The 17,778-nt window shown below is 43.4% G+C and overlaps 2 protein-coding genes across 3 annotated transcripts in view; both read right to left on the bottom strand.

Annotated features, from left to right (window-relative positions):
* Positions 1 to 17,778, bottom strand: part of BUD31 (BUD31 homolog) — a 74,592-nt gene that overhangs the window by 43,926 nt on the left and 12,888 nt on the right. The window lies entirely within an intron of this gene.
* Positions 2,039 to 17,673, bottom strand: ARPC1A (actin related protein 2/3 complex subunit 1A). Of its 2 annotated transcripts, none has more exons than XM_083711730.1 (10): positions 17,497 to 17,673; positions 13,841 to 13,945; positions 13,126 to 13,230; positions 9,097 to 9,319; positions 8,290 to 8,397; positions 7,191 to 7,403; positions 6,611 to 6,686; positions 5,426 to 5,619; positions 4,267 to 4,357; positions 2,039 to 2,431 (listed from the first exon to the last, which is right to left on the bottom strand). In XM_083711730.1, exons 2-10 carry the CDS (start codon positions 13,902 to 13,904, stop codon positions 2,393 to 2,395), a joined length of 1,113 nt encoding a protein of 370 aa, XP_083567856.1. In that variant the 5' UTR covers positions 13,905 to 13,945; positions 17,497 to 17,673; the 3' UTR covers positions 2,039 to 2,392. The 2 variants fall into 2 exon arrangements, with proteins under 2 accessions (XP_083567856.1, XP_083567857.1); XM_083711731.1 differs by lacking the exon at positions 17,497 to 17,673 and adding an exon at positions 16,141 to 17,095.

Here is a 17,778-nt window from a genome sequence, read left to right on the forward strand (position 1 = left end):
AAGAAACTGACAAGAGAAAAATACAGTGGTGCCTCGCAAGACAAAATTAATCCGTTCCGCGATTCTCTTCGTCTAGCGGTTTTTTCGTTTTGCGAAGCAAGCCCATTGACGGCTTAGCGGATTAGCGGCTTATCGGATAAGCAGCTTAGCGGCTTAGGAAAAAGGGGGGGGAGGAAAAAAACCCCGCAGGAACTCGCAAGACATTTTCGTCTTGCAAAGCAAGCCCATAGGAAATTCGTTTTGCGAAGCACCTCCAAAACGGAAAACTCTTTCGTCTAGCAAGTTTTCCGTCTTGCGAGGCATTCGTCTTGCGGGGCACCACTGTAAACCAAAACCATATGCTTATTCCAGCATTTAAAAATAAACTTGATTATTTGTTTATGTTAACAACTGTCTGGACTCCGTGTGTCCCCGTGAGAAGCGGGGTGGTGGCAGCGAAGAAAGCAACCGCAGTGGTGGCACAGGGTTAATAGACCGTGAAACGTCCGGGGGCCCTCTGTGTGATCTCTACACTGATGTTTAGTTGAAATCTCCTTTTTTGTAACTTGAAGCCATTGGTTCGAGTCCCACCCTCCAGAACAGGAGAAAACAAGCTTGCTCCATCTCCCAGGTGATCGTATCTCCTCTCTGCTTCCCTTTTCCAGGCTAAACGAGCCCAACTCCCTCATCCGTTCCTCCTAAGACTTGGTTTCCAGACTCGATCATCTGGGTTACCCTCCTCTGCACACATTCCAGCTTGTCAATATCCTTCTTAAATTGTGGCAACCAGAGCTGGACACCGTACTCAAGGTGCGGTCTGCTTCAGGCAGAAGCGTAGTACCATTACGTCTGGACACCTGACTTCTGTTGATGCAGCATGAAATAGCTTTGGGATGTTTTCTACCAGTTTAGGGGGTTTTTGTGCCCCTTTTAATATATATTTTTAATTATAATTTTTGCAAACCTTGGGGTTCCCCCAAGCGTGTTGATACCTCCCCCTCTCCTTTCTCAGTAGCTATTTTAGCTATGCAGCCATTATAACTCAGCACCCGAGTTCACTATTATATGATTGGCAGTTCACCATGTGGAGATTGCACCTTTACTTTAAGCTGAATTGGGGAAACCTCATGGCTTCTCCAACCTGTTTCCATTCCTCCAGTCTTTTCATGAGCCCTGGTGTGTGAAGAGAGTCAAAAGAGCTGCTTCTTCTCTCATTTTTGTCAGGGCTAGGCACCAGATCCTGCCGTCCTTGGGTGCCTGACAAGGCCCACCAGTAAGAGTGGCCCTGCCTCCCCGTTTTTCGCTGCAGGGCCTAGCTTCCATTTCAGAATTTCCCCCAATGCCCTGGAACAGTGCTACACTAGGTTTTGTGGGAAATTAAAAGGGCAACCAACATATACTTGGAGGACTACTGCTCCAAGGCCCGTAAGTAGAGGCGGCCCACCAGAAGGCAGTTTGCACACAGCCCCTTCCACTGTAGAGGTGATTAGCTGTGCCATTAAGAATACAGGAAGCTGCCTTCTACAATGTCAGATCAATCTAGCTCAGTAAGGTCAACGCTGACTAGTAGCAGCTCTCCAGAATTTCAAGAGTTTTCTCCCAACCCTTACCTGGAGATGCCAAGGACTGAGCTGGGGCCTTTTGCAATGCAGAGAAGATGCTCTATCACTGAGCAAAGTGAAGGTATCATTGAGCAAATGCAAACCAAAAGTACTAACACATGGAGATAAGCAGATAGAGGTTTCATGGCACAGCACTATCTAGGCCATATTATTACACCATAAGCTAATCACTCTTTCCCAACATTGGGTCCAGCTCCTTACATCCCTGGCCATCAGCCATGTTAGCTTGGGGTGATGGGAGCTGAATTGGGACAGCAGACTGGGGGAGGATTTTTAGACCCCCTTTCTCTGTGCTATCTTCCTGCACTCCACCCACTCATTGCCATTTTGAAAGATGGGAAAAACAAGGGACCGTTATGCATTTCATGTCACATAGTTCATGCCATTCTGAATCTCTTCCACTGGATTATATGTACACAGGAATTTCACAGAGAACATTTGGAGTTTGTTTAAAATTTTATTTTCTAGCAGACATGTTTACACAAAATTCCCCTTTTAAGTTAGTGATTCATACTTCCTGCAATAAACTATTTTAAGGAGCAGCTTTGGCAAAGAATGGAATGAAACAACCAATAATAATAATAAAAACAAAGCCAAATATATACCACAATCACAGCTGATTTTCAAACCAACACATTTCACCAAAATTGGGGGATGAAAAGGAAAAGGAAAAAAATCCACCAAGTCGTCATTTTCTCAGTGCTTCAAAAAGTGACCTATCTTCACCATCCCTTTTCAAGTCTGTGCAGGTGCCAGAACGAGTTGTCTTGCTAGAGAACAGAGAACCAGATTTACATGATCCGCAGCCCCTGGATCGAGGACTCTAATGTCTAGAAAGAGAGAGAGAGAGAGAAACCATTAGCCATGGCTGCTGGGGGGAAGCTGCAGTTCCATGGGAGTACAGAACAGAATCCAGGGCACAAAATTCAGCTGTGACACTCTGCTGTTATTAAAAAGCAAGGAGGTCAGAATTTCCTAGTCCCTATGAGTAAGAAAATGTGCTCAAAGGCATGCAGGAAATACCTGCTGAAATTTCAGAACCCATAAAAGGGGGGCAGGAGGGAGAGAATATGAGTAAGACTTTTCTGTGGTTACCAATAGCAAGGGGGCTTCAATGCCTGCCTAGCTAGCTCTTTGCCCCTCTACAGTTTTGGGGCAAAATGAAAAAAACACAGAAATGTGAGAATTCAGCCTTTTGCGGTGCACAAGTTATTGGGAAGTTTTTTTGTGCAGCCCCGACTACAGCTGCAGTCCTAACCCCACTTTCTTGGGTGTAAGCCCCACTGCATTCAAAAGGACTTACTTCTGAGTAGACATGGTTAGGATAGCACCTTACCCCTGCTATTATGATTATTATTTTTTATTATGCTGTCTATTTAAGACATGTTTTTAATGTTGTACACTGCCCTGGGATCTTTTCATAAAGGGCAGTACATAAACCGAATTTAAAAAAAATTAAAATAAAAATTCATATGAATTGATGCAAACAGTCATGTCTAATCATCTAAAGTCTGCTCGGAGCAGTTGGAGACAACGCAAAAGTGGCAAATGTCTGCCATTCAATATAGGAGTCAGTATGCAGTTTAACACAGTCATGGCTTGAGGACTACGGCTGTGCAAAGCCATGGCAGGAAATATTAGCCTCCAGTCCCCCAACTTCAAGTCTTCCTGTCTAGACCCTGGAATCTCAGGAGACGCTGATGAGATAGAGACACCTACTGGGCGGTGAAAGGAAATGACAGGAAGGTTGCACATGCTAAGCAAAATTCATTTAAGCCCCCCCCCACCCCGAATTCAGCACTCTATTGCAAGAACAGGAAACGAGAGAAGAAACACCATGCTCTGTTTTGCACACTTTCCCCCGTGCATGCAGCGCAGCTTTCAGTGACCTTGTGATCCTCCAGCAGCCTGCTGTGTAGGGAAACCAGAGGACCTACATGGGAAGCTGTCATAATACTGTTTGTCCATCTACTCTGACCAGCAAAGACTCTGCAGAGTATCGGGCAAAGGTGTTCCACATCACTTCCTGTAAGAGATGCTAGGGACTGAACCTGGGACCTTCTGCAGGCAAACCATACTGTGGCATGCACAGTCCTTCCAGTTAGAACAGGACATTGGCCTTAACCAGGAAGTTCTTCTATTAAGAACAACTTAAGGAAGTTCATAGTAGGAGTTACATATCCTTTTCTTGCCTGCCTCCCCCCGCCCCCCCCCCCGCAGCCAGTTGTGACCCTGAAAAACCTCTCTTTGGGGTTGGGGGCCTTCTTGAACCATGTGAAACAGGGTGCAGGAGAATCATCGAAAATTGGGTGGATGGGAATTTTTTCTTCTATTCATTTCCTTAAATTGATTTCTTAGGATCCAAGGCTTCGCCCCCAGTCCTAGCCACAGCTGGATTATTGCAAAAAGTCAAGCAGAGAGGGGATGGAGGACAAACAAAGCACTACCAAAATTCCTAAAAGGGACAGAAATGACCCCGTTTAACAAAATTAGTCTTGTGTAGCACCATCTGCCAAATAAGCCATTTGGGGACAATGCCCCCAAAGTCTGACAACAGTATCCCCAGGTCCCTTTTACTAAAACAATTAACCCTAGTGCTGGCCTACAAGATATTAACAAGGTTGCAGGGTGCTAATTTGGTGTGGGCAGTGTTACCAAAACAGACCTTGAAGTCCCAGATGGTCATTGCTCCATCAATACCAGTGGTGCAGAACTTGCGGCAATCTCGTTTGTCCACCTCATAAATAGACACTTGGCTGCAAGGAGAAAAGGGACAGCTTTAATCCCTGAAGGAGTAAACAGGCTTATTCCAATACACTTAGCACTGGGCATTTTGCGCTGTGTTAAACAGAATGCAAATCATTTTTTCCCTTCCTGGTCACAGTGATTGAGTATAACCTTACTGAGCCAGAATGGAGTAGGCAGAATGCATGCAACCTGATAAAAGGATTTCCTCCAGCAGTAACTGCAAAATTACCTGCAGCCACTTTCATGTTAGAGCTACTGATTCAAATATTTATATACCCAACCAAGCTATATTTATAAATGACCAAAACACTAAAACACATTAATAAACTAATATAAAAGCAATACAAAGGAGAAACAGAAGCCAATTATATTTTAAAAGAAGCATCTAGAAAAAAAACGTGCTGGAATAAAAAATGGTCTTTGCTACCCATGGCTTGTGGAACTCTGATTTTATTGTGGGTTTCACACTTTGCTACTTGCAATGGCACACTTGTGGAGAAATAAAGTACCACAAGGTAGCATCTTCTGTTGATCACTAAATGTAAAGAGGCAATATACCTCTGAGAATCAGGTGAGGTAGAGAAGCTACTGGGGAAGGGATGGCATTCAAAGACTATGGAGGATAAAGCTATCAATGGCTACTAGGCTATGTTCTACTACAGGGCAGGAGGCAACATGCCTCTGAATACCAGGAGCTGGTTAGCACAAGTGGGGAGAGTGCTGTTGCTTGTAGGTTCTGCTTGTAGGCTTCACCAAAGGCATCTGGTTGGCCACTGGGAAAACAGGAATGCTGGACTACCATGGGCATTTCAGCTGATCTAGCAGCGTTCATCACCTTTTGACATGTGCATCTTGACCTGGAACTTAACATTCTCATGGGGGCTCCTTCCCACATCAGGAATGGCCAAGTTATCTGAAGTGTGGAAGAGCACAGTCCAAGGCTCCTCATGTTACCTGGCAGCGCAGGAAGGAGGGGAGCTGCAATGCTTCTTCCTGTGATGCTGGAATAATACAAGTAACAGACTCTACAAGTTTCAAGGCCAGGTAGGCTGCAGCTTGAGCCCTGTGCCACCTACGTGATGCTGTTCTGATGCAGCGTCTCCAGAGTAGTGTTGCGATCCTCCGTAGTGGCTCTCTTGTCCATGTTGCGGAAACGTTCCATGGCCGAAATATTGCGTTGTATGCTCTGCTTGGGAATGTCCAGCTTGGAGACAAAGGTGAGGGTACCACGGTCGTCACAGTTGAAGAGCATCGGGCAGCAATCATGGCCCTGTAACAAATCAGCAGAATGTGTCTAGCTGCTGCTCCAAACCTACTACCAATTACTTGCTTGGGCTTGGCCACCTTCTTTTAAAAAGCTTAAGTCTTCACTCTAAGGGCAGCTTCAAAGGTTACAACTTTCCTACGCAGAAATAACTTCCACGAAGAACGCCCCCACCTCAAACAACAACAACAACAAACCTTCCTGCAGTTCACCAGTGAGGTGTAGAGGTCAGACTAGGACTAGGGGAGACCCAGTTTCAAATCCTCATTTAGCCATGAAGCTCATTTAGTGACTCTGTGCGAGACATTGTCTCTTAGCAGAACGTACTCCACAGGGCTGCTGGGAGGATGAAATGGGTGGGGAACAGCAACATACACCACCTCGAGCTCTTTAAAGGAAAGGCAGACTATAAATAAATCTACCATGTGTTTTGGAAAGTTGTTTGCCCATTATGTATTTGGTCAATGCTTAGGATGCCATAACCAAATTTTGCATGATAGTTCTGGTGACCAAGGAGCAGGTTTTTGTCTATGTTTGAACACAAACTGGATACCATTTTCAATCAACATGGTGGGCTGAACGTTTCAAAACCACACTGATTTTAGCCACTGATTCTTTTTGAATGAGAAATGCCACGCACAAGGCTGCTAGTGGAATGATAAATAAACCAACATACATGTATGCATTTCACTGAGGATGCCGTGAAGCTATAATTGTTCAAGGTTGCTTAACAAATGGGCTCAACATGTGAATGTGACAAAAATGGCAATGCTTGTTCATTGCACACAAACATATCTACACACATAGTGTCTAGGAAAATCTGAAGTTGCTTTAGATTAGGCAATACTGTATCTGTACAATAATCGGGAAGCAATCAAGAAATCAAGGCTTTTGAACAGGGCAACTAGTAAGAAGCATCAACAACGTAACATTAAGTCTTTGCAACGATAGTTGTCCCTAAAAAAAATGATGCAAGTCAAAGACAGAAGGCACTTACAGCAGCAACCACACTGTTCTCCGAGACAAACGACACACTCAGCAATGGGAGGAATTCTGTTTTCAGTTGCGAGATCCTAAACCCAAGAAGATCACTTGTTAAAGATGCATCACACAGAAATCTCATAAAAATTACCCCTCTTACCAGTTGGTTAGGACAGAATCTGGCATTACTACCCAGTTTCATGACTGCCTTGGCTCACTTGGCTAGGCAATTTTGATACCGTTTGTTAAAATATGAACCAGACAATTAGTTCTGATATTAGGCTGTACATTCATCCCAGTCTCTACTTGTCATGCATTACAACCAGGATACAAGCTGCCCATGGCCTGGATGGGGAATCTATAGCCCATAGTTGTTGCTGGACTCCCAACTCCCATCAGCCCCAGCCAGCATGGCCAAACGTCAGGGATGATGGAGCTACAGCATAGCAAATGTGAAGGGCCCAAAGTTCCCCATCCCTGGCCTATAAGTTAAATGTGCTGAGCAAATATACATCAGCACATTACTGCATGGAAGTAGGAAGATTATGATCACCATGTCAAGGAAACTCACCCTAAGATTCTGCTACATTACTTACATCATGTTTTTGGAGGCATCTGCAACCGACACAGTGCTATCATGGCTGACCCAAGCCAGGCGGTTGCCGCTGGTGGAAAAACTGACGCTGTGGACCCAACCACCACTTCCTGCGCCACCAAATTCAGCCATCAGCTGCCCAAAGGGCATTTTGGATCCCCAGGGTGTGCTGGCCGGTTTCTCATCCACTTCCTTAATGTAAGCTGAAAACACTCTGCAAACAAAGAAGCAGAAGAGGAAATTAGGAGTGGGGTGGGACTCAAGCCTACTTTTGTGCAGAAATGAAATTGCTAATTTCATAGGCAACTCAAGTATCAAAGTCAGCAAGCTAGCCTCACGTAAAGCTCTCCCAATGAAATTAACAGCAGTCTCTGTAAACATTTAACATATTGCAGTGTTTGGTTTAATTTATATTTCTTATTAATAGCTATATAAATGAGGTATGTCTACCAAGATAATTAGAGGCCAAGTAGAGAGGCAGAGTGCAAGCAGCGGGCCACAGGAAGGCTGACATGTGACACTAAAACAGGCAGACTCCCTAACCCAGGGGCTGTAGTGCCAAAGAGAAAACTGCAGAAGAGGTGCCAGCTTGTGCATGGGGTGTGGTGCTATGGTTGCAGTTCCACCTCCACAGGTCCCATTGTTCCATTTTGGTATGGGAGCGACCAAGATGTAAACTGATACATTCCCAATCTGGATTATGGACAACTACACAAACTCAACATGGCTGACACTCACCAACCCTTTCACACCCGGAAGTGAATTCAGAAAAGGCATGTGCGACAGTTCCCACTTTGAGCATCAACTCCTATTGTTTACATCTGCAGCACAGAATTGCTCTGGACATCGCAAGAGCAGTACCTGTCAAAGTAGGTTGACCTGATGGCTGCCATGTCGGCGTACTCTTTGCCATATACTGGAATACTTATTATCCGAACCCTTCTCCCAAATTTGGTCACCTTTTCACTGCTGCCTCTTGCTGCAGTCTTCCCATCTGCTGCTGACAGAGCCATTGGACATGCAGGGTGTTAAAGAGCTGCTGCTAATCAGTTTGAAGTGTCACCCAAATCCACTTCCAAAAGTGCTTTGCATTCTCTCACCTGCATTTGAAGTCACAGGATCCAGCTGCAAGCAAAACATTGTTGGGGTGCCAATCTAGGCTAAGGACAGTGGAGCGAATGGGTTTCTTAATGTGCTTGCTCACCCACCTGGAGGGGAGGAGAAAAATCAGTAAGGAACTTGTAATCGTTGCTTCAGCACCAAAACAGCTGTGCAAAAATTTACCGTATTTTCCCGTGTATAACATGCCCCCATGTATAACACGACCCCTATTTTTTGGGACTCCAAATAAAGAAATCCCCCATATGCACTATCCGTGTATAAGACGACCCCCAATTTTAAACTTGGAAAAAAATAGGGGAAAATATAGTCTTATACATGGAAATATACGGTATTTTTTTCACAAATAATGGGCCTTTTAAAGGAGAGCAACTGAACTGTTGAAGTAATTAAGCTTATTCAAGACAGATGTTTTACAGATAACTTGTTAGCTACCGGCTGCAAAAGTAACATTAGCAAGGTGTTTGAAACTCTTGTCATACTGAAAGTAGCAGAACCCATTTACATTCTCAAGTAAAAGCAACAGAATTGTTTCCATTCTCAAGCATGTAATGAAAGGCTTTGAGCACACAGAGCTACCCTGCAATTTTCTGGCTTGTTGCCATGATGAGATGGATACTCAAAATGGTTTCACGCCCTTTAAAATAATGTAGAGGAGAAAAAGATTTAGACACTGAAGCCTCAGAATTTAAGATCTCACTGACAACCAACCAACTATATGTTAAGCTTGTCACTGCTGAAGCAAGCTGAGTAATGAAAAGAGACGCAATCTGCATTAGGCGACTCACCAGTCATTTTCAGACTCAAAGTAGCACACAGATATGAGTCGAGCTCCACTTCCAACAGCAAATTTGTTCTCCAAAGGAGACCACTTCACAAAGGTGGCTGCTCGGTTGATCCTCAGAATCACCAGTGTTGGCTTCCACACTCCGTCCTTCTGACTCCAGACGTAAGCGTTACGGTCAGCACCACAAGTGACAATGCGGTCGCTCTTGGGGGCCCAGTCAATGCCTGCAAGTTTGAATACAGTTTTGTTTCTTTGGTCCCACATCTTATTAATCACACACTGCAATCCTACCACCTCCTAGTCATTACATTTTTATTCTGCATTTCTTCCATGATAGAACTCCAGGTGGCTTCCAGACACTTCCGAGTCCTGCTTAGTTTTAGCAAAGTTGCTGAATCAGGTCCCTTTAAGGTGTCCTCAAATCAGGAGCTAGTAATCCACTATTTTAGCTTTAAGTCACCATTTTAAGATCAGTACAGCCTCTGTCTTCAAATCATCCATAGTTAAGTTGGTGTTGTTGTTTTATATATGTAAGTTTATATGATCGCATGCCTGGATTTATGTGATCCAAGGCTAAATTGGAGCTGAGTCACATAAAAACAGAATGAACAAAGCGCCATGTTTCTTGCTTTGCCAATATCAAATATTTAACCAGAAGAACACCTTTCATATGCTGTAGATTTCAAGTCCATCCTACCTTGGAAGAGTCATGGACAGAAACAATTATGGGAGCATAAAAACCCCACTCAAACTGAACAGAATTAAAGCAAATGTACGGTTACCATACAGCTAAAGTCCTTATTCTTCCACTAGCTGAAATCCAACTTCAAATAGGTCAGCTTCACAACGTTGCTAAAAGTCACAGTGGCTATGACTTTAGTGAGTCTATAACGAAAAAGTGTTTTGTAGCCATCAAGTTGCCACTCAGTAACTTTTCTAAGCACACACTGTATTGCTGTTGAATGGCTGGGACTGTTAAGAGAGCACCCATGATCCATTTTTATCATGATGGGACATTTAAGCGAGAAGTGGGAAAGCTTCAAATTTATGGCAATGACAACTTGCTCCAGAAGAAAGGATATGAATAGAACCCTCAAATTCCTGGACAGTATAAACAATCCTGAAATGAACCGGCAACTAACAAGCCTGAATTAACCATCTTACAAACTCCTCTGTTCCTCCTAATCATGTAAGCAAATTCCAATGAAAGGTTTTATTGGGAAATATCTCAGACTGGAGACTTTCTCAGAGTTGAAGGTAGTTTGAAAAAAGGATTCCTGGTTGCAATGTGTACAGTAGACTCATCTCTACAAAAGAGCTTTATGTATTCAACACACTGGCCCACTTTGCATGTAACATGAAGTCAAACGAAGACTTATTGTGCTCCCAGAGAGGGGATTGCGAGCAATTTGCTTGTGCGCCAATCTAAGTCATATTAGTGGCCCAGACAAGCTGGAAGCCAAGGACAAACCATGGTTACAGCTTGTGGCTTGTCTGGAAAGAGCTAAACCATGAGCCTGAATAGATTAAAAGATACACCCTCTCCTCTTTGGGAGCCTGCATGTTTACTTGTTCATGCTAAGCCATGGTTTGGTTTTGCATTACACGCTAACAAGGACGCTGCAAAGGGTGTTTAAGAAAGGGCAAAAGGAGTCTGTATGGAAAGAGTGATGCCTCTCTCAAACCACTGTCTATAAAGAAATAGCTGGGCCTTTATCAAAGCAGAATATAGACAACTCCTGCCTCTGGGTTCCAAGAACCACTTCTTTGATTCAAAAACACACGTTATTGTAGCATCCAGTTCTCCCCCTGCAAATTCAGAGCTCTAGGAGGAGCTTGGTCTCAGCAAAGTACTGTGGTTGCAATACCTGGACAGTTGCAACTTTATTCATGGGCTTTCAAAAATGTTTTACAATGTTTGGTTTTCAAGTACATATGACCAATGCAAACAGGGTGTCAAATGACAATGTAAATACGCATACTCTTGATATGATGGTAACTAATTCTCAAATTAGTTTCCAATGCTACAGCTTTAAAGAACCAACAATAAATATTGCTAGTGTAAGATAGTAAGTCATATGAAAATGTTTCTGAGCAGGAATGAAGATGAATTATTTGCAACCCTTTGGGGAAAGGGCCAAAGCTCAGGGGAGGAGTAAATGTTTTTCTTGCTGAAGTTCCCAAGCTTAATCCACAAGTACAGCAGAAAAGCCCTTGCTTGAGACCATTGAGCTGTTGCCAATCACCACAGATCGACATGGACTGACAGTCTGAACCAGTAAAAGGCCGCTTTCGGTGTTCCTGTTTCCCTGTCTGCACAGTTCACCCAATATACCATTTCTTACTGGATCCTACCTGCCTTTAGGACTCAAACTGCATGATTTCTAAGTGCATGCCTGCTATTGCTGCTTGAGCCTACTAACAACAGATTACCGTATATCAAATGAGAGAATTATATTTATATCTTCCTTAGGATACTAATAGTGAATTCATTCTCCAAGTGGGGATCTTTACTACGTAGACAAACTGGCAGCATCTATGCTCAAGACAGAGGAATCAACAGGTTCACGGGAACACCAAGGTTTGCAGACATACAAACACACACACACACACCCCAATGTGGACTGAGTACGCTTGGTGGGCAAAGAAGTTATGTTTGCAAATGTGGTGTGCATCCCCCCCACCTCAAGTCACTGTGCTTTAGAACCTGAGCTTTCCAGTAAGCGAAAAGATTTCCTCCTTTTTTATTAGAAAGAGAATGCCAAAATAAAAGTCAGGTATAGCTAGTGCAATGGTGCTCTGGGTGATGGAACAAATCCATCTGCCTCAGCAAGATGCTATTTCAGATCTAAAGATAGCCATTTAAATGTGAGTCCTGTACAGCTCTCCCACATCTTCCTGCAGTATAAACGAAGCCAATACTCTCCCTCTGCACACAACATAAAAGCTCCAAAATGGTTCCTTGTGATAAATTATTACAGTGCAGAGCTCCTTCACCAACGCTATATTTCTATCAGCCTCTTTATACCTACTGTGCCAAATCCTTCCCTTCAAGAAGCTCAGGGTTGCTTATGTGGGCATATACCATTTCTGTGTCACAATAATCCTTGGAGGGAGGTTAGCCTATGTTACAATATGCAGAATTGTGGCACAACAAAGATGTACAAAAACTGCACGAAATGCATTAACAATGCATGCCAATGAAAGCCAGGTTGTTTTAAAACACAAATTTAAACTCAGATATCACAGAATATTAAGGTTAAGGTTTTATATACAGTAAACAGACATCTTTTAATTGCTTGTTTTGTATTACCTTTTCACTTATCAGTTTTCCTTGAAGGCTAAGGAGAGTTAAGGAGGCAGCATAGTGTTGGATTCTCTTGCTGCTAAAATGGCTTCCTAGAGAACAAGAGTTACTATAACCCAATGCTACAGTAGTGCTCATCATTTACTGCCTGATACCACTGCTTCCAGACAAGTTTGCTATTATAGGAATCTGCTGGCCAGCAAGAGTGTGTGATGCACCTGAAAGAGCATCAGAGGTAGCATGGAAGCCCAGCCTCCAATTCAAATATCCCTCAGGGAGAAGCAGGTGTCTAGATAAACAGGCAGGGATAGAGTCTAATGTGAAAAATGACAGTAGCTGCGGAAGTGCACATCTGCATTCTAGGTATGCAAGGTATTACAAAATATGCATGCTGCTTTTCAACTTCCATTCACAAAGTGGCACACACAAGAAATTTAAAATAGTTCATAAGAACAACTGAAACAAACTTTTACTTTGGAATGGGGTACAAATCCATGAAAATAACTCCCGGTCCCCAGGCAAAACCCTTTTTGACAGCAATTGATAAGTGTTTCTAAGAGAATCACCTGGATGGACATAGCTAAAATCACAGCATGGCCACTGTATTGTTTTATTCAAAATGAGAAGAAGCAGTTAAACAGGTTGACTTCCTCAGTAGATGCGGTTGACTCTTGCAATATTCAAAGGCCCAATATTCAAAGCTGCAGCTGACAATTCTCTTACCTGTGATGTGTCCATTGTGCTCTTTGAGCTCATGAGCTTTCACCCACTGGTTCCCACTCTTCTTATAGATGTGAACTTCATGATTATTAGGGCTAATGGCAATCTCTGCCAAGAGGATGAATTGATTAGTATAAGAAATATTTCTATTTTTAAGAAAGATTCAAAATCATAATCACAGCATATTCATGAAACTTGCGAGGAGTCTTTCCAACAAAAAATGCACTTGGCATAAAAATGGTAAACTGAAAATAGGAAAAATCTAAAGCAATTGCACAGAAGCAGAACCCATAAAATAGCAGAAGCAGAAATATAATCCAGTCACAGGCAAACACAGGCCACCAAATGCCTGTGAGAAAAGGAAGAGTACTTTAAGGGCTCAACTACATGGAGGGGGAAATGACTTAGGGGCTTGACGTTGCAGGTGGTGAAAAGATTAAACAACCTTATTCACTGCTTTTATGGAGAAATGCTCCCCCCCACCGTCCAAAAAAGCCTGCCATTGTGATGAAATTACAGGGCACTTGTTTTGATTAGCCCCAATATTAGTGGGCCAAATGAAGACAATCCAAAATCTTTGTACTGAACCTCAGATATTGGCAACATGAGTTTTTTTCAGTAAAGAGTCGTCCAGCTATGTGTATTCTGCAGCCAAGCTGGCTTTTCTGCACCAGTTTATTGTCAGATATGATGTCACATGAATTAAGACAATACTCACGAGTTCGGTCCCTGTTCCAGGCGTGACAGGTTATTGGCTCTAGTAAGAACTGGTGTAGAGACATTCTGAACAAGGAATGATCTTAAAGCGTCAAGAGGGATGAAGCTGAAAGGAATAGGCAGAAATGTTTTAAATTTGATGTTGCCCACTTTTGTATTAATCCAATACTAAATGCTGCTAAGACAGGAATGTGACCCTTCATATGTTGCTGGACTCCAACTGCCATCAGTCACAGCCAGCATGGCCAACCATCATTTATGGTGGGAGACACAGGTCAACAACATCTGGATAGTTCTGACTATTGCACCCTCACTTGTGCATGTGGTCAATGAGTTTCTAAGTGAACTTAATTCCATCCAAGCTTAAGAAGACAGTATAAGAAACTCACAAGACCACACACATTTACAGGACCTGCCAACTTTTAAATGGGAAACTTATATTGGCATTATTCATTTAGTAACCTCAAGTATGCAGAAGCTTAAGTTAGGAGACAAAAGACCTGTCATGAGTAGGGCAGAAAACTAAGTGTAGCTTCATAGCCAGCATATTCCACTGAGCGACTGCATCTTAAAAGGTAAGAAAACTGAATCATCTTAATGTGTATGTCAAAACGATGACTCCTATAGCTTGGAATGTGCACAGAAACCACAGCATAATGGGTGCAACAGTTAAGTCATCTAAAATTATCAAAATTTGCAACTCCCCGCCCCCAGCAACCTACACTTCTGCACAACTACATCACTATTCTCCCAAGGGTTACCCACACTTTGAGGAACCACTTTTCCATCATATGCATTGAAGGAAAACATTAATGCTATCATCCACATCCATGCCCACTGACTGCTAGACAAAGGTGCCAAGCAAAGTAAAAATCCAGGCAAAGACAAAAACAAATGAAAGCAAAGAGAAACTCAATAATAATTCAACTTTAAAAAAAGAAAAATCCTAAGAGTTCATCACCTGAAATGGAATCACAGAAGCACCAAAATAGCAAGCCAAAATATACTGCTTTTAAAGCTACTGTAATTATTTCCAGTTAAAGATATAGTTTTTCCAAACCACCTTAGTGTTGGTTGGAAATTGCTGGGTGATTTGGACATTCAGCTGATCCCTCCTTTTTCTTACCTTTTGCGGGGGGGGGGGGAGTCACTAGGGCAAACTAACTACGGTGAAGTAAAAAAAGGTGAACATGAAGTTCAGTTCACCAGCATTCCCCTTTTTGATGCTAATACCAGATAAATACACCCTGTTTAGTTTGTTAGTCATGGTGCAGCTATAGCAGCAAAACCGGACGCCTTCATCTGCCCCACCTGCAATTAAACATGTACCTCCCATATCAGTCTCTACAGCCACAGCAGGTGCTGTAACTCTCCAATGGTTTGACTTCACCCCTGAAAGTGCACTCCTCCATTGTCTCTGCAGACAGATGCCACCAACAACACCTGAGGCCAATCTCTAGGCAACTCACAATCAATCAAGCTAGGGGCATAAAAAGTATTGAAAGCAGAAAATATTGAAAAGCACCACAATGAAAAATTAAACAATTGGCTGGATATACAAAGCATAAAACACCAGCTTCCTGGGGTGGAGGCAGAGAAACTTATTTGCAACCCAGAATGGCAGTAACATAAAGCCTTGACCCAAGTGGATGAAACTCCAGCAAATGTCTGGGTGAAGAGGAAGGTGTTAATCTGGTGTCAAAAAGATGTCAGTGTCACCACCTGGGGCAGAATGCAAAAGGCAAAAGAATGCAAAAGCTGGTGATAACCAAAAAAGTACTCTTCCTTGTTGCCACACAGATGTGTTGCTTTCCATATCTCACAAATCTCACCTCCACCAACATTTTTTAAAATCCAAGCTCATCTCACCACAATACCAGCTATCCAAATCAGGATTTTTATATTACTTCCTAATGAAGATGGGCTTCAGCTGGGAAGAAATGCCACTGGGGAGGTGGGAGCTTAGGGGTTTTTATTTGGAGTGGAAATTGACGTGGAAGCTTTTCTGAACATGGTAAACATGCATAACACTGACAACAGTTGAAGTGTAAGGTACAAATCAGCTCACTAAAAATTCCATCACAGTAAGAATCTATTGTAGATCGCTTTATTTCATAAATTTATACGCTGCTTGATTCTCAAAGTAGTTTACAAAAAGAATAGAATAAAATTACTGATAAAAACAGCTATGTAAAACATTCAAAAAAAGTCAGTGATAAACTAAAAAGAGACTAAACCACACATCAACATTCTATGTATCTTTTAACAGGTGCCAAAAAGAGTACAGTGAAGGTGACTTGCCTGTTCTCAATAGGCAGGGAGTTCCAAAGTGTGGACGCTTCTACACTTAAAATATAAAATTCTTACAAATGCGGAACAGCTATTATGTGACACCTGTAACAGTGTCAGTTCCATCGACACTTTGATTTAAAGCTTGGCAAATATGAAGCTGACTCCATTAGCGCCTTTTACTTCTACAAAAATTTGGAAGCCAAAACCCATTCCTCTTAAGACTACCTAGATTTCTTCTCAAACAGGAAATAAAGGGAGAAGTCCTATGTCTTCTTACTAAGACTATTCTGCTCTTCCAATCACAACAATGAACACAACCCCTGCATTAGAAGCACATTGTGATGATGGTGAAAGAAAGGCTGCCCTCCACCTTTGGCACCCTCATCAACAGGGCTGCCATAAAGGGGAGATGCAATGTGCCTGTGCTCAGAGATGCCCTGCAGTTCCCCAGGTGAAGCGTCCCTCCATGTACCTGTTGCAGAAATGGCCATTTACTAGGAAAAAGAACAATGACAAATCAATACATAGTGAATTTCTCTCTCAGTTGCCCGCAAGGGCAGACTGGCAGAATGAGAGCCCAGCCTTATTACCTAGTAGGCAGAGGCCAAACAACACCAGGGATGAGAGCAGGAAATGCTACCTGAATCATCCCGGCACTAGAGGGGCAAAGTGTTATTTCCATTCGTCATACTAGACTTGGATGTGACTTTTTCTGTGAGACAATTTCGTAAGCTGCTTCGAGTGTGGCTATGAAGCAAACCCTGTCATATTCAGTGCTGCTTATTCCCAGACATATTTGCAGAGGATCGCAAGCTTTATGCTATCACAGCACTGTTTTGATGTGAACAGGGCTCTGGCCTGCTTCGCGTATTCTGAGATAAATATGCCGTGTTTTGCCGCTTAAGATTATTCCAATATTTTGCATTCTGGGTTGCCTTCTGTCTGCTGTCAGCCGCTTCAGGGCAGGGGCTGTAAATGAAATGAATTAAGGGTTTGCTGTGAAGGGGGGGCGGGGGGGCAGAGAACGAATATACACCTTGCAGTGAGGTCAATGGAAAAAGCAGCAGGAAATGCCTAAGAATTCAATGCAATAAAATAAACATGATAAATACATACAGATTCATTTACTAACTTATTAATTAATTATTATTATTGCAGCATTGTTTTAATGGACGCATAATAGCCTGGCAACCCCCTACCCCCAATTACTGTTCCCATAATGGGGTGGGGAGAAGGGCCTAGGAGGTTATCTTCTCCCCCCACCCCAATTTCCCCACAGCCCAAAGGAGGCGCCCCCCCCTTTAATTAGGATGAAGGGAAGAGGGAAACCAAAGGAAATTAACCCCTTCTTCCCCTTTCACTCACCGTCCGGGCCTGAGGAAAGTGGCGCGGTGCGGGGGCCGGGGGCGGCTCGCGGACTCTGGCCAGTCAACGCGACTCCGCTCCGAGCGGCGCTCTCTGAGGGAATGCGAGGAAGGCGCGGCCGCCAAGCAAGGGCCCGGCTCCGTCACAGGCCCGGCCCCCGCGCGCCTGCGCAACGCGCTCCCGGAGCTCCTCTCTCGGAAGGCGCATGCGTCACCAACGGTCGACGGAGCGGCCTCGCTCGCTCACGGCGCCTGCGCTGAGTGTTGGGTTCGGACAAGGTTG

The sequence above is a fragment of the Podarcis gaigeae genome, assembly GCF_964106915.1.
Source record: "Podarcis gaigeae genome assembly, chromosome: 14".
Lineage (NCBI taxonomy): Eukaryota > Metazoa > Chordata > Lepidosauria > Squamata > Lacertidae > Podarcis > Podarcis gaigeae.

What these genes read in the sequence shown, in the direction of transcription:
- ARPC1A (XM_083711730.1), bottom strand. Translation starts at nt 13,904, where the DNA reads ATGTCTCTACACCAGTTCTTACTAGAGCCAATAACCTGTCACGCCTGG. An exon ending in AGAACAGTGTGGTTGCTGCT is followed by an intron (nt 5,620 to 6,610) that starts GTAAGTGCCTTC and finishes GATTTGTTACAG; the next exon opens with GGCCATGATTGCTGCCCGAT. An exon ending in TGACCATCTGGGACTTCAAG is followed by an intron (nt 2,432 to 4,266) that starts GTCTGTTTTGGT and finishes CTCTCTTTCTAG; the next exon opens with ACATTAGAGTCCTCGATCCA.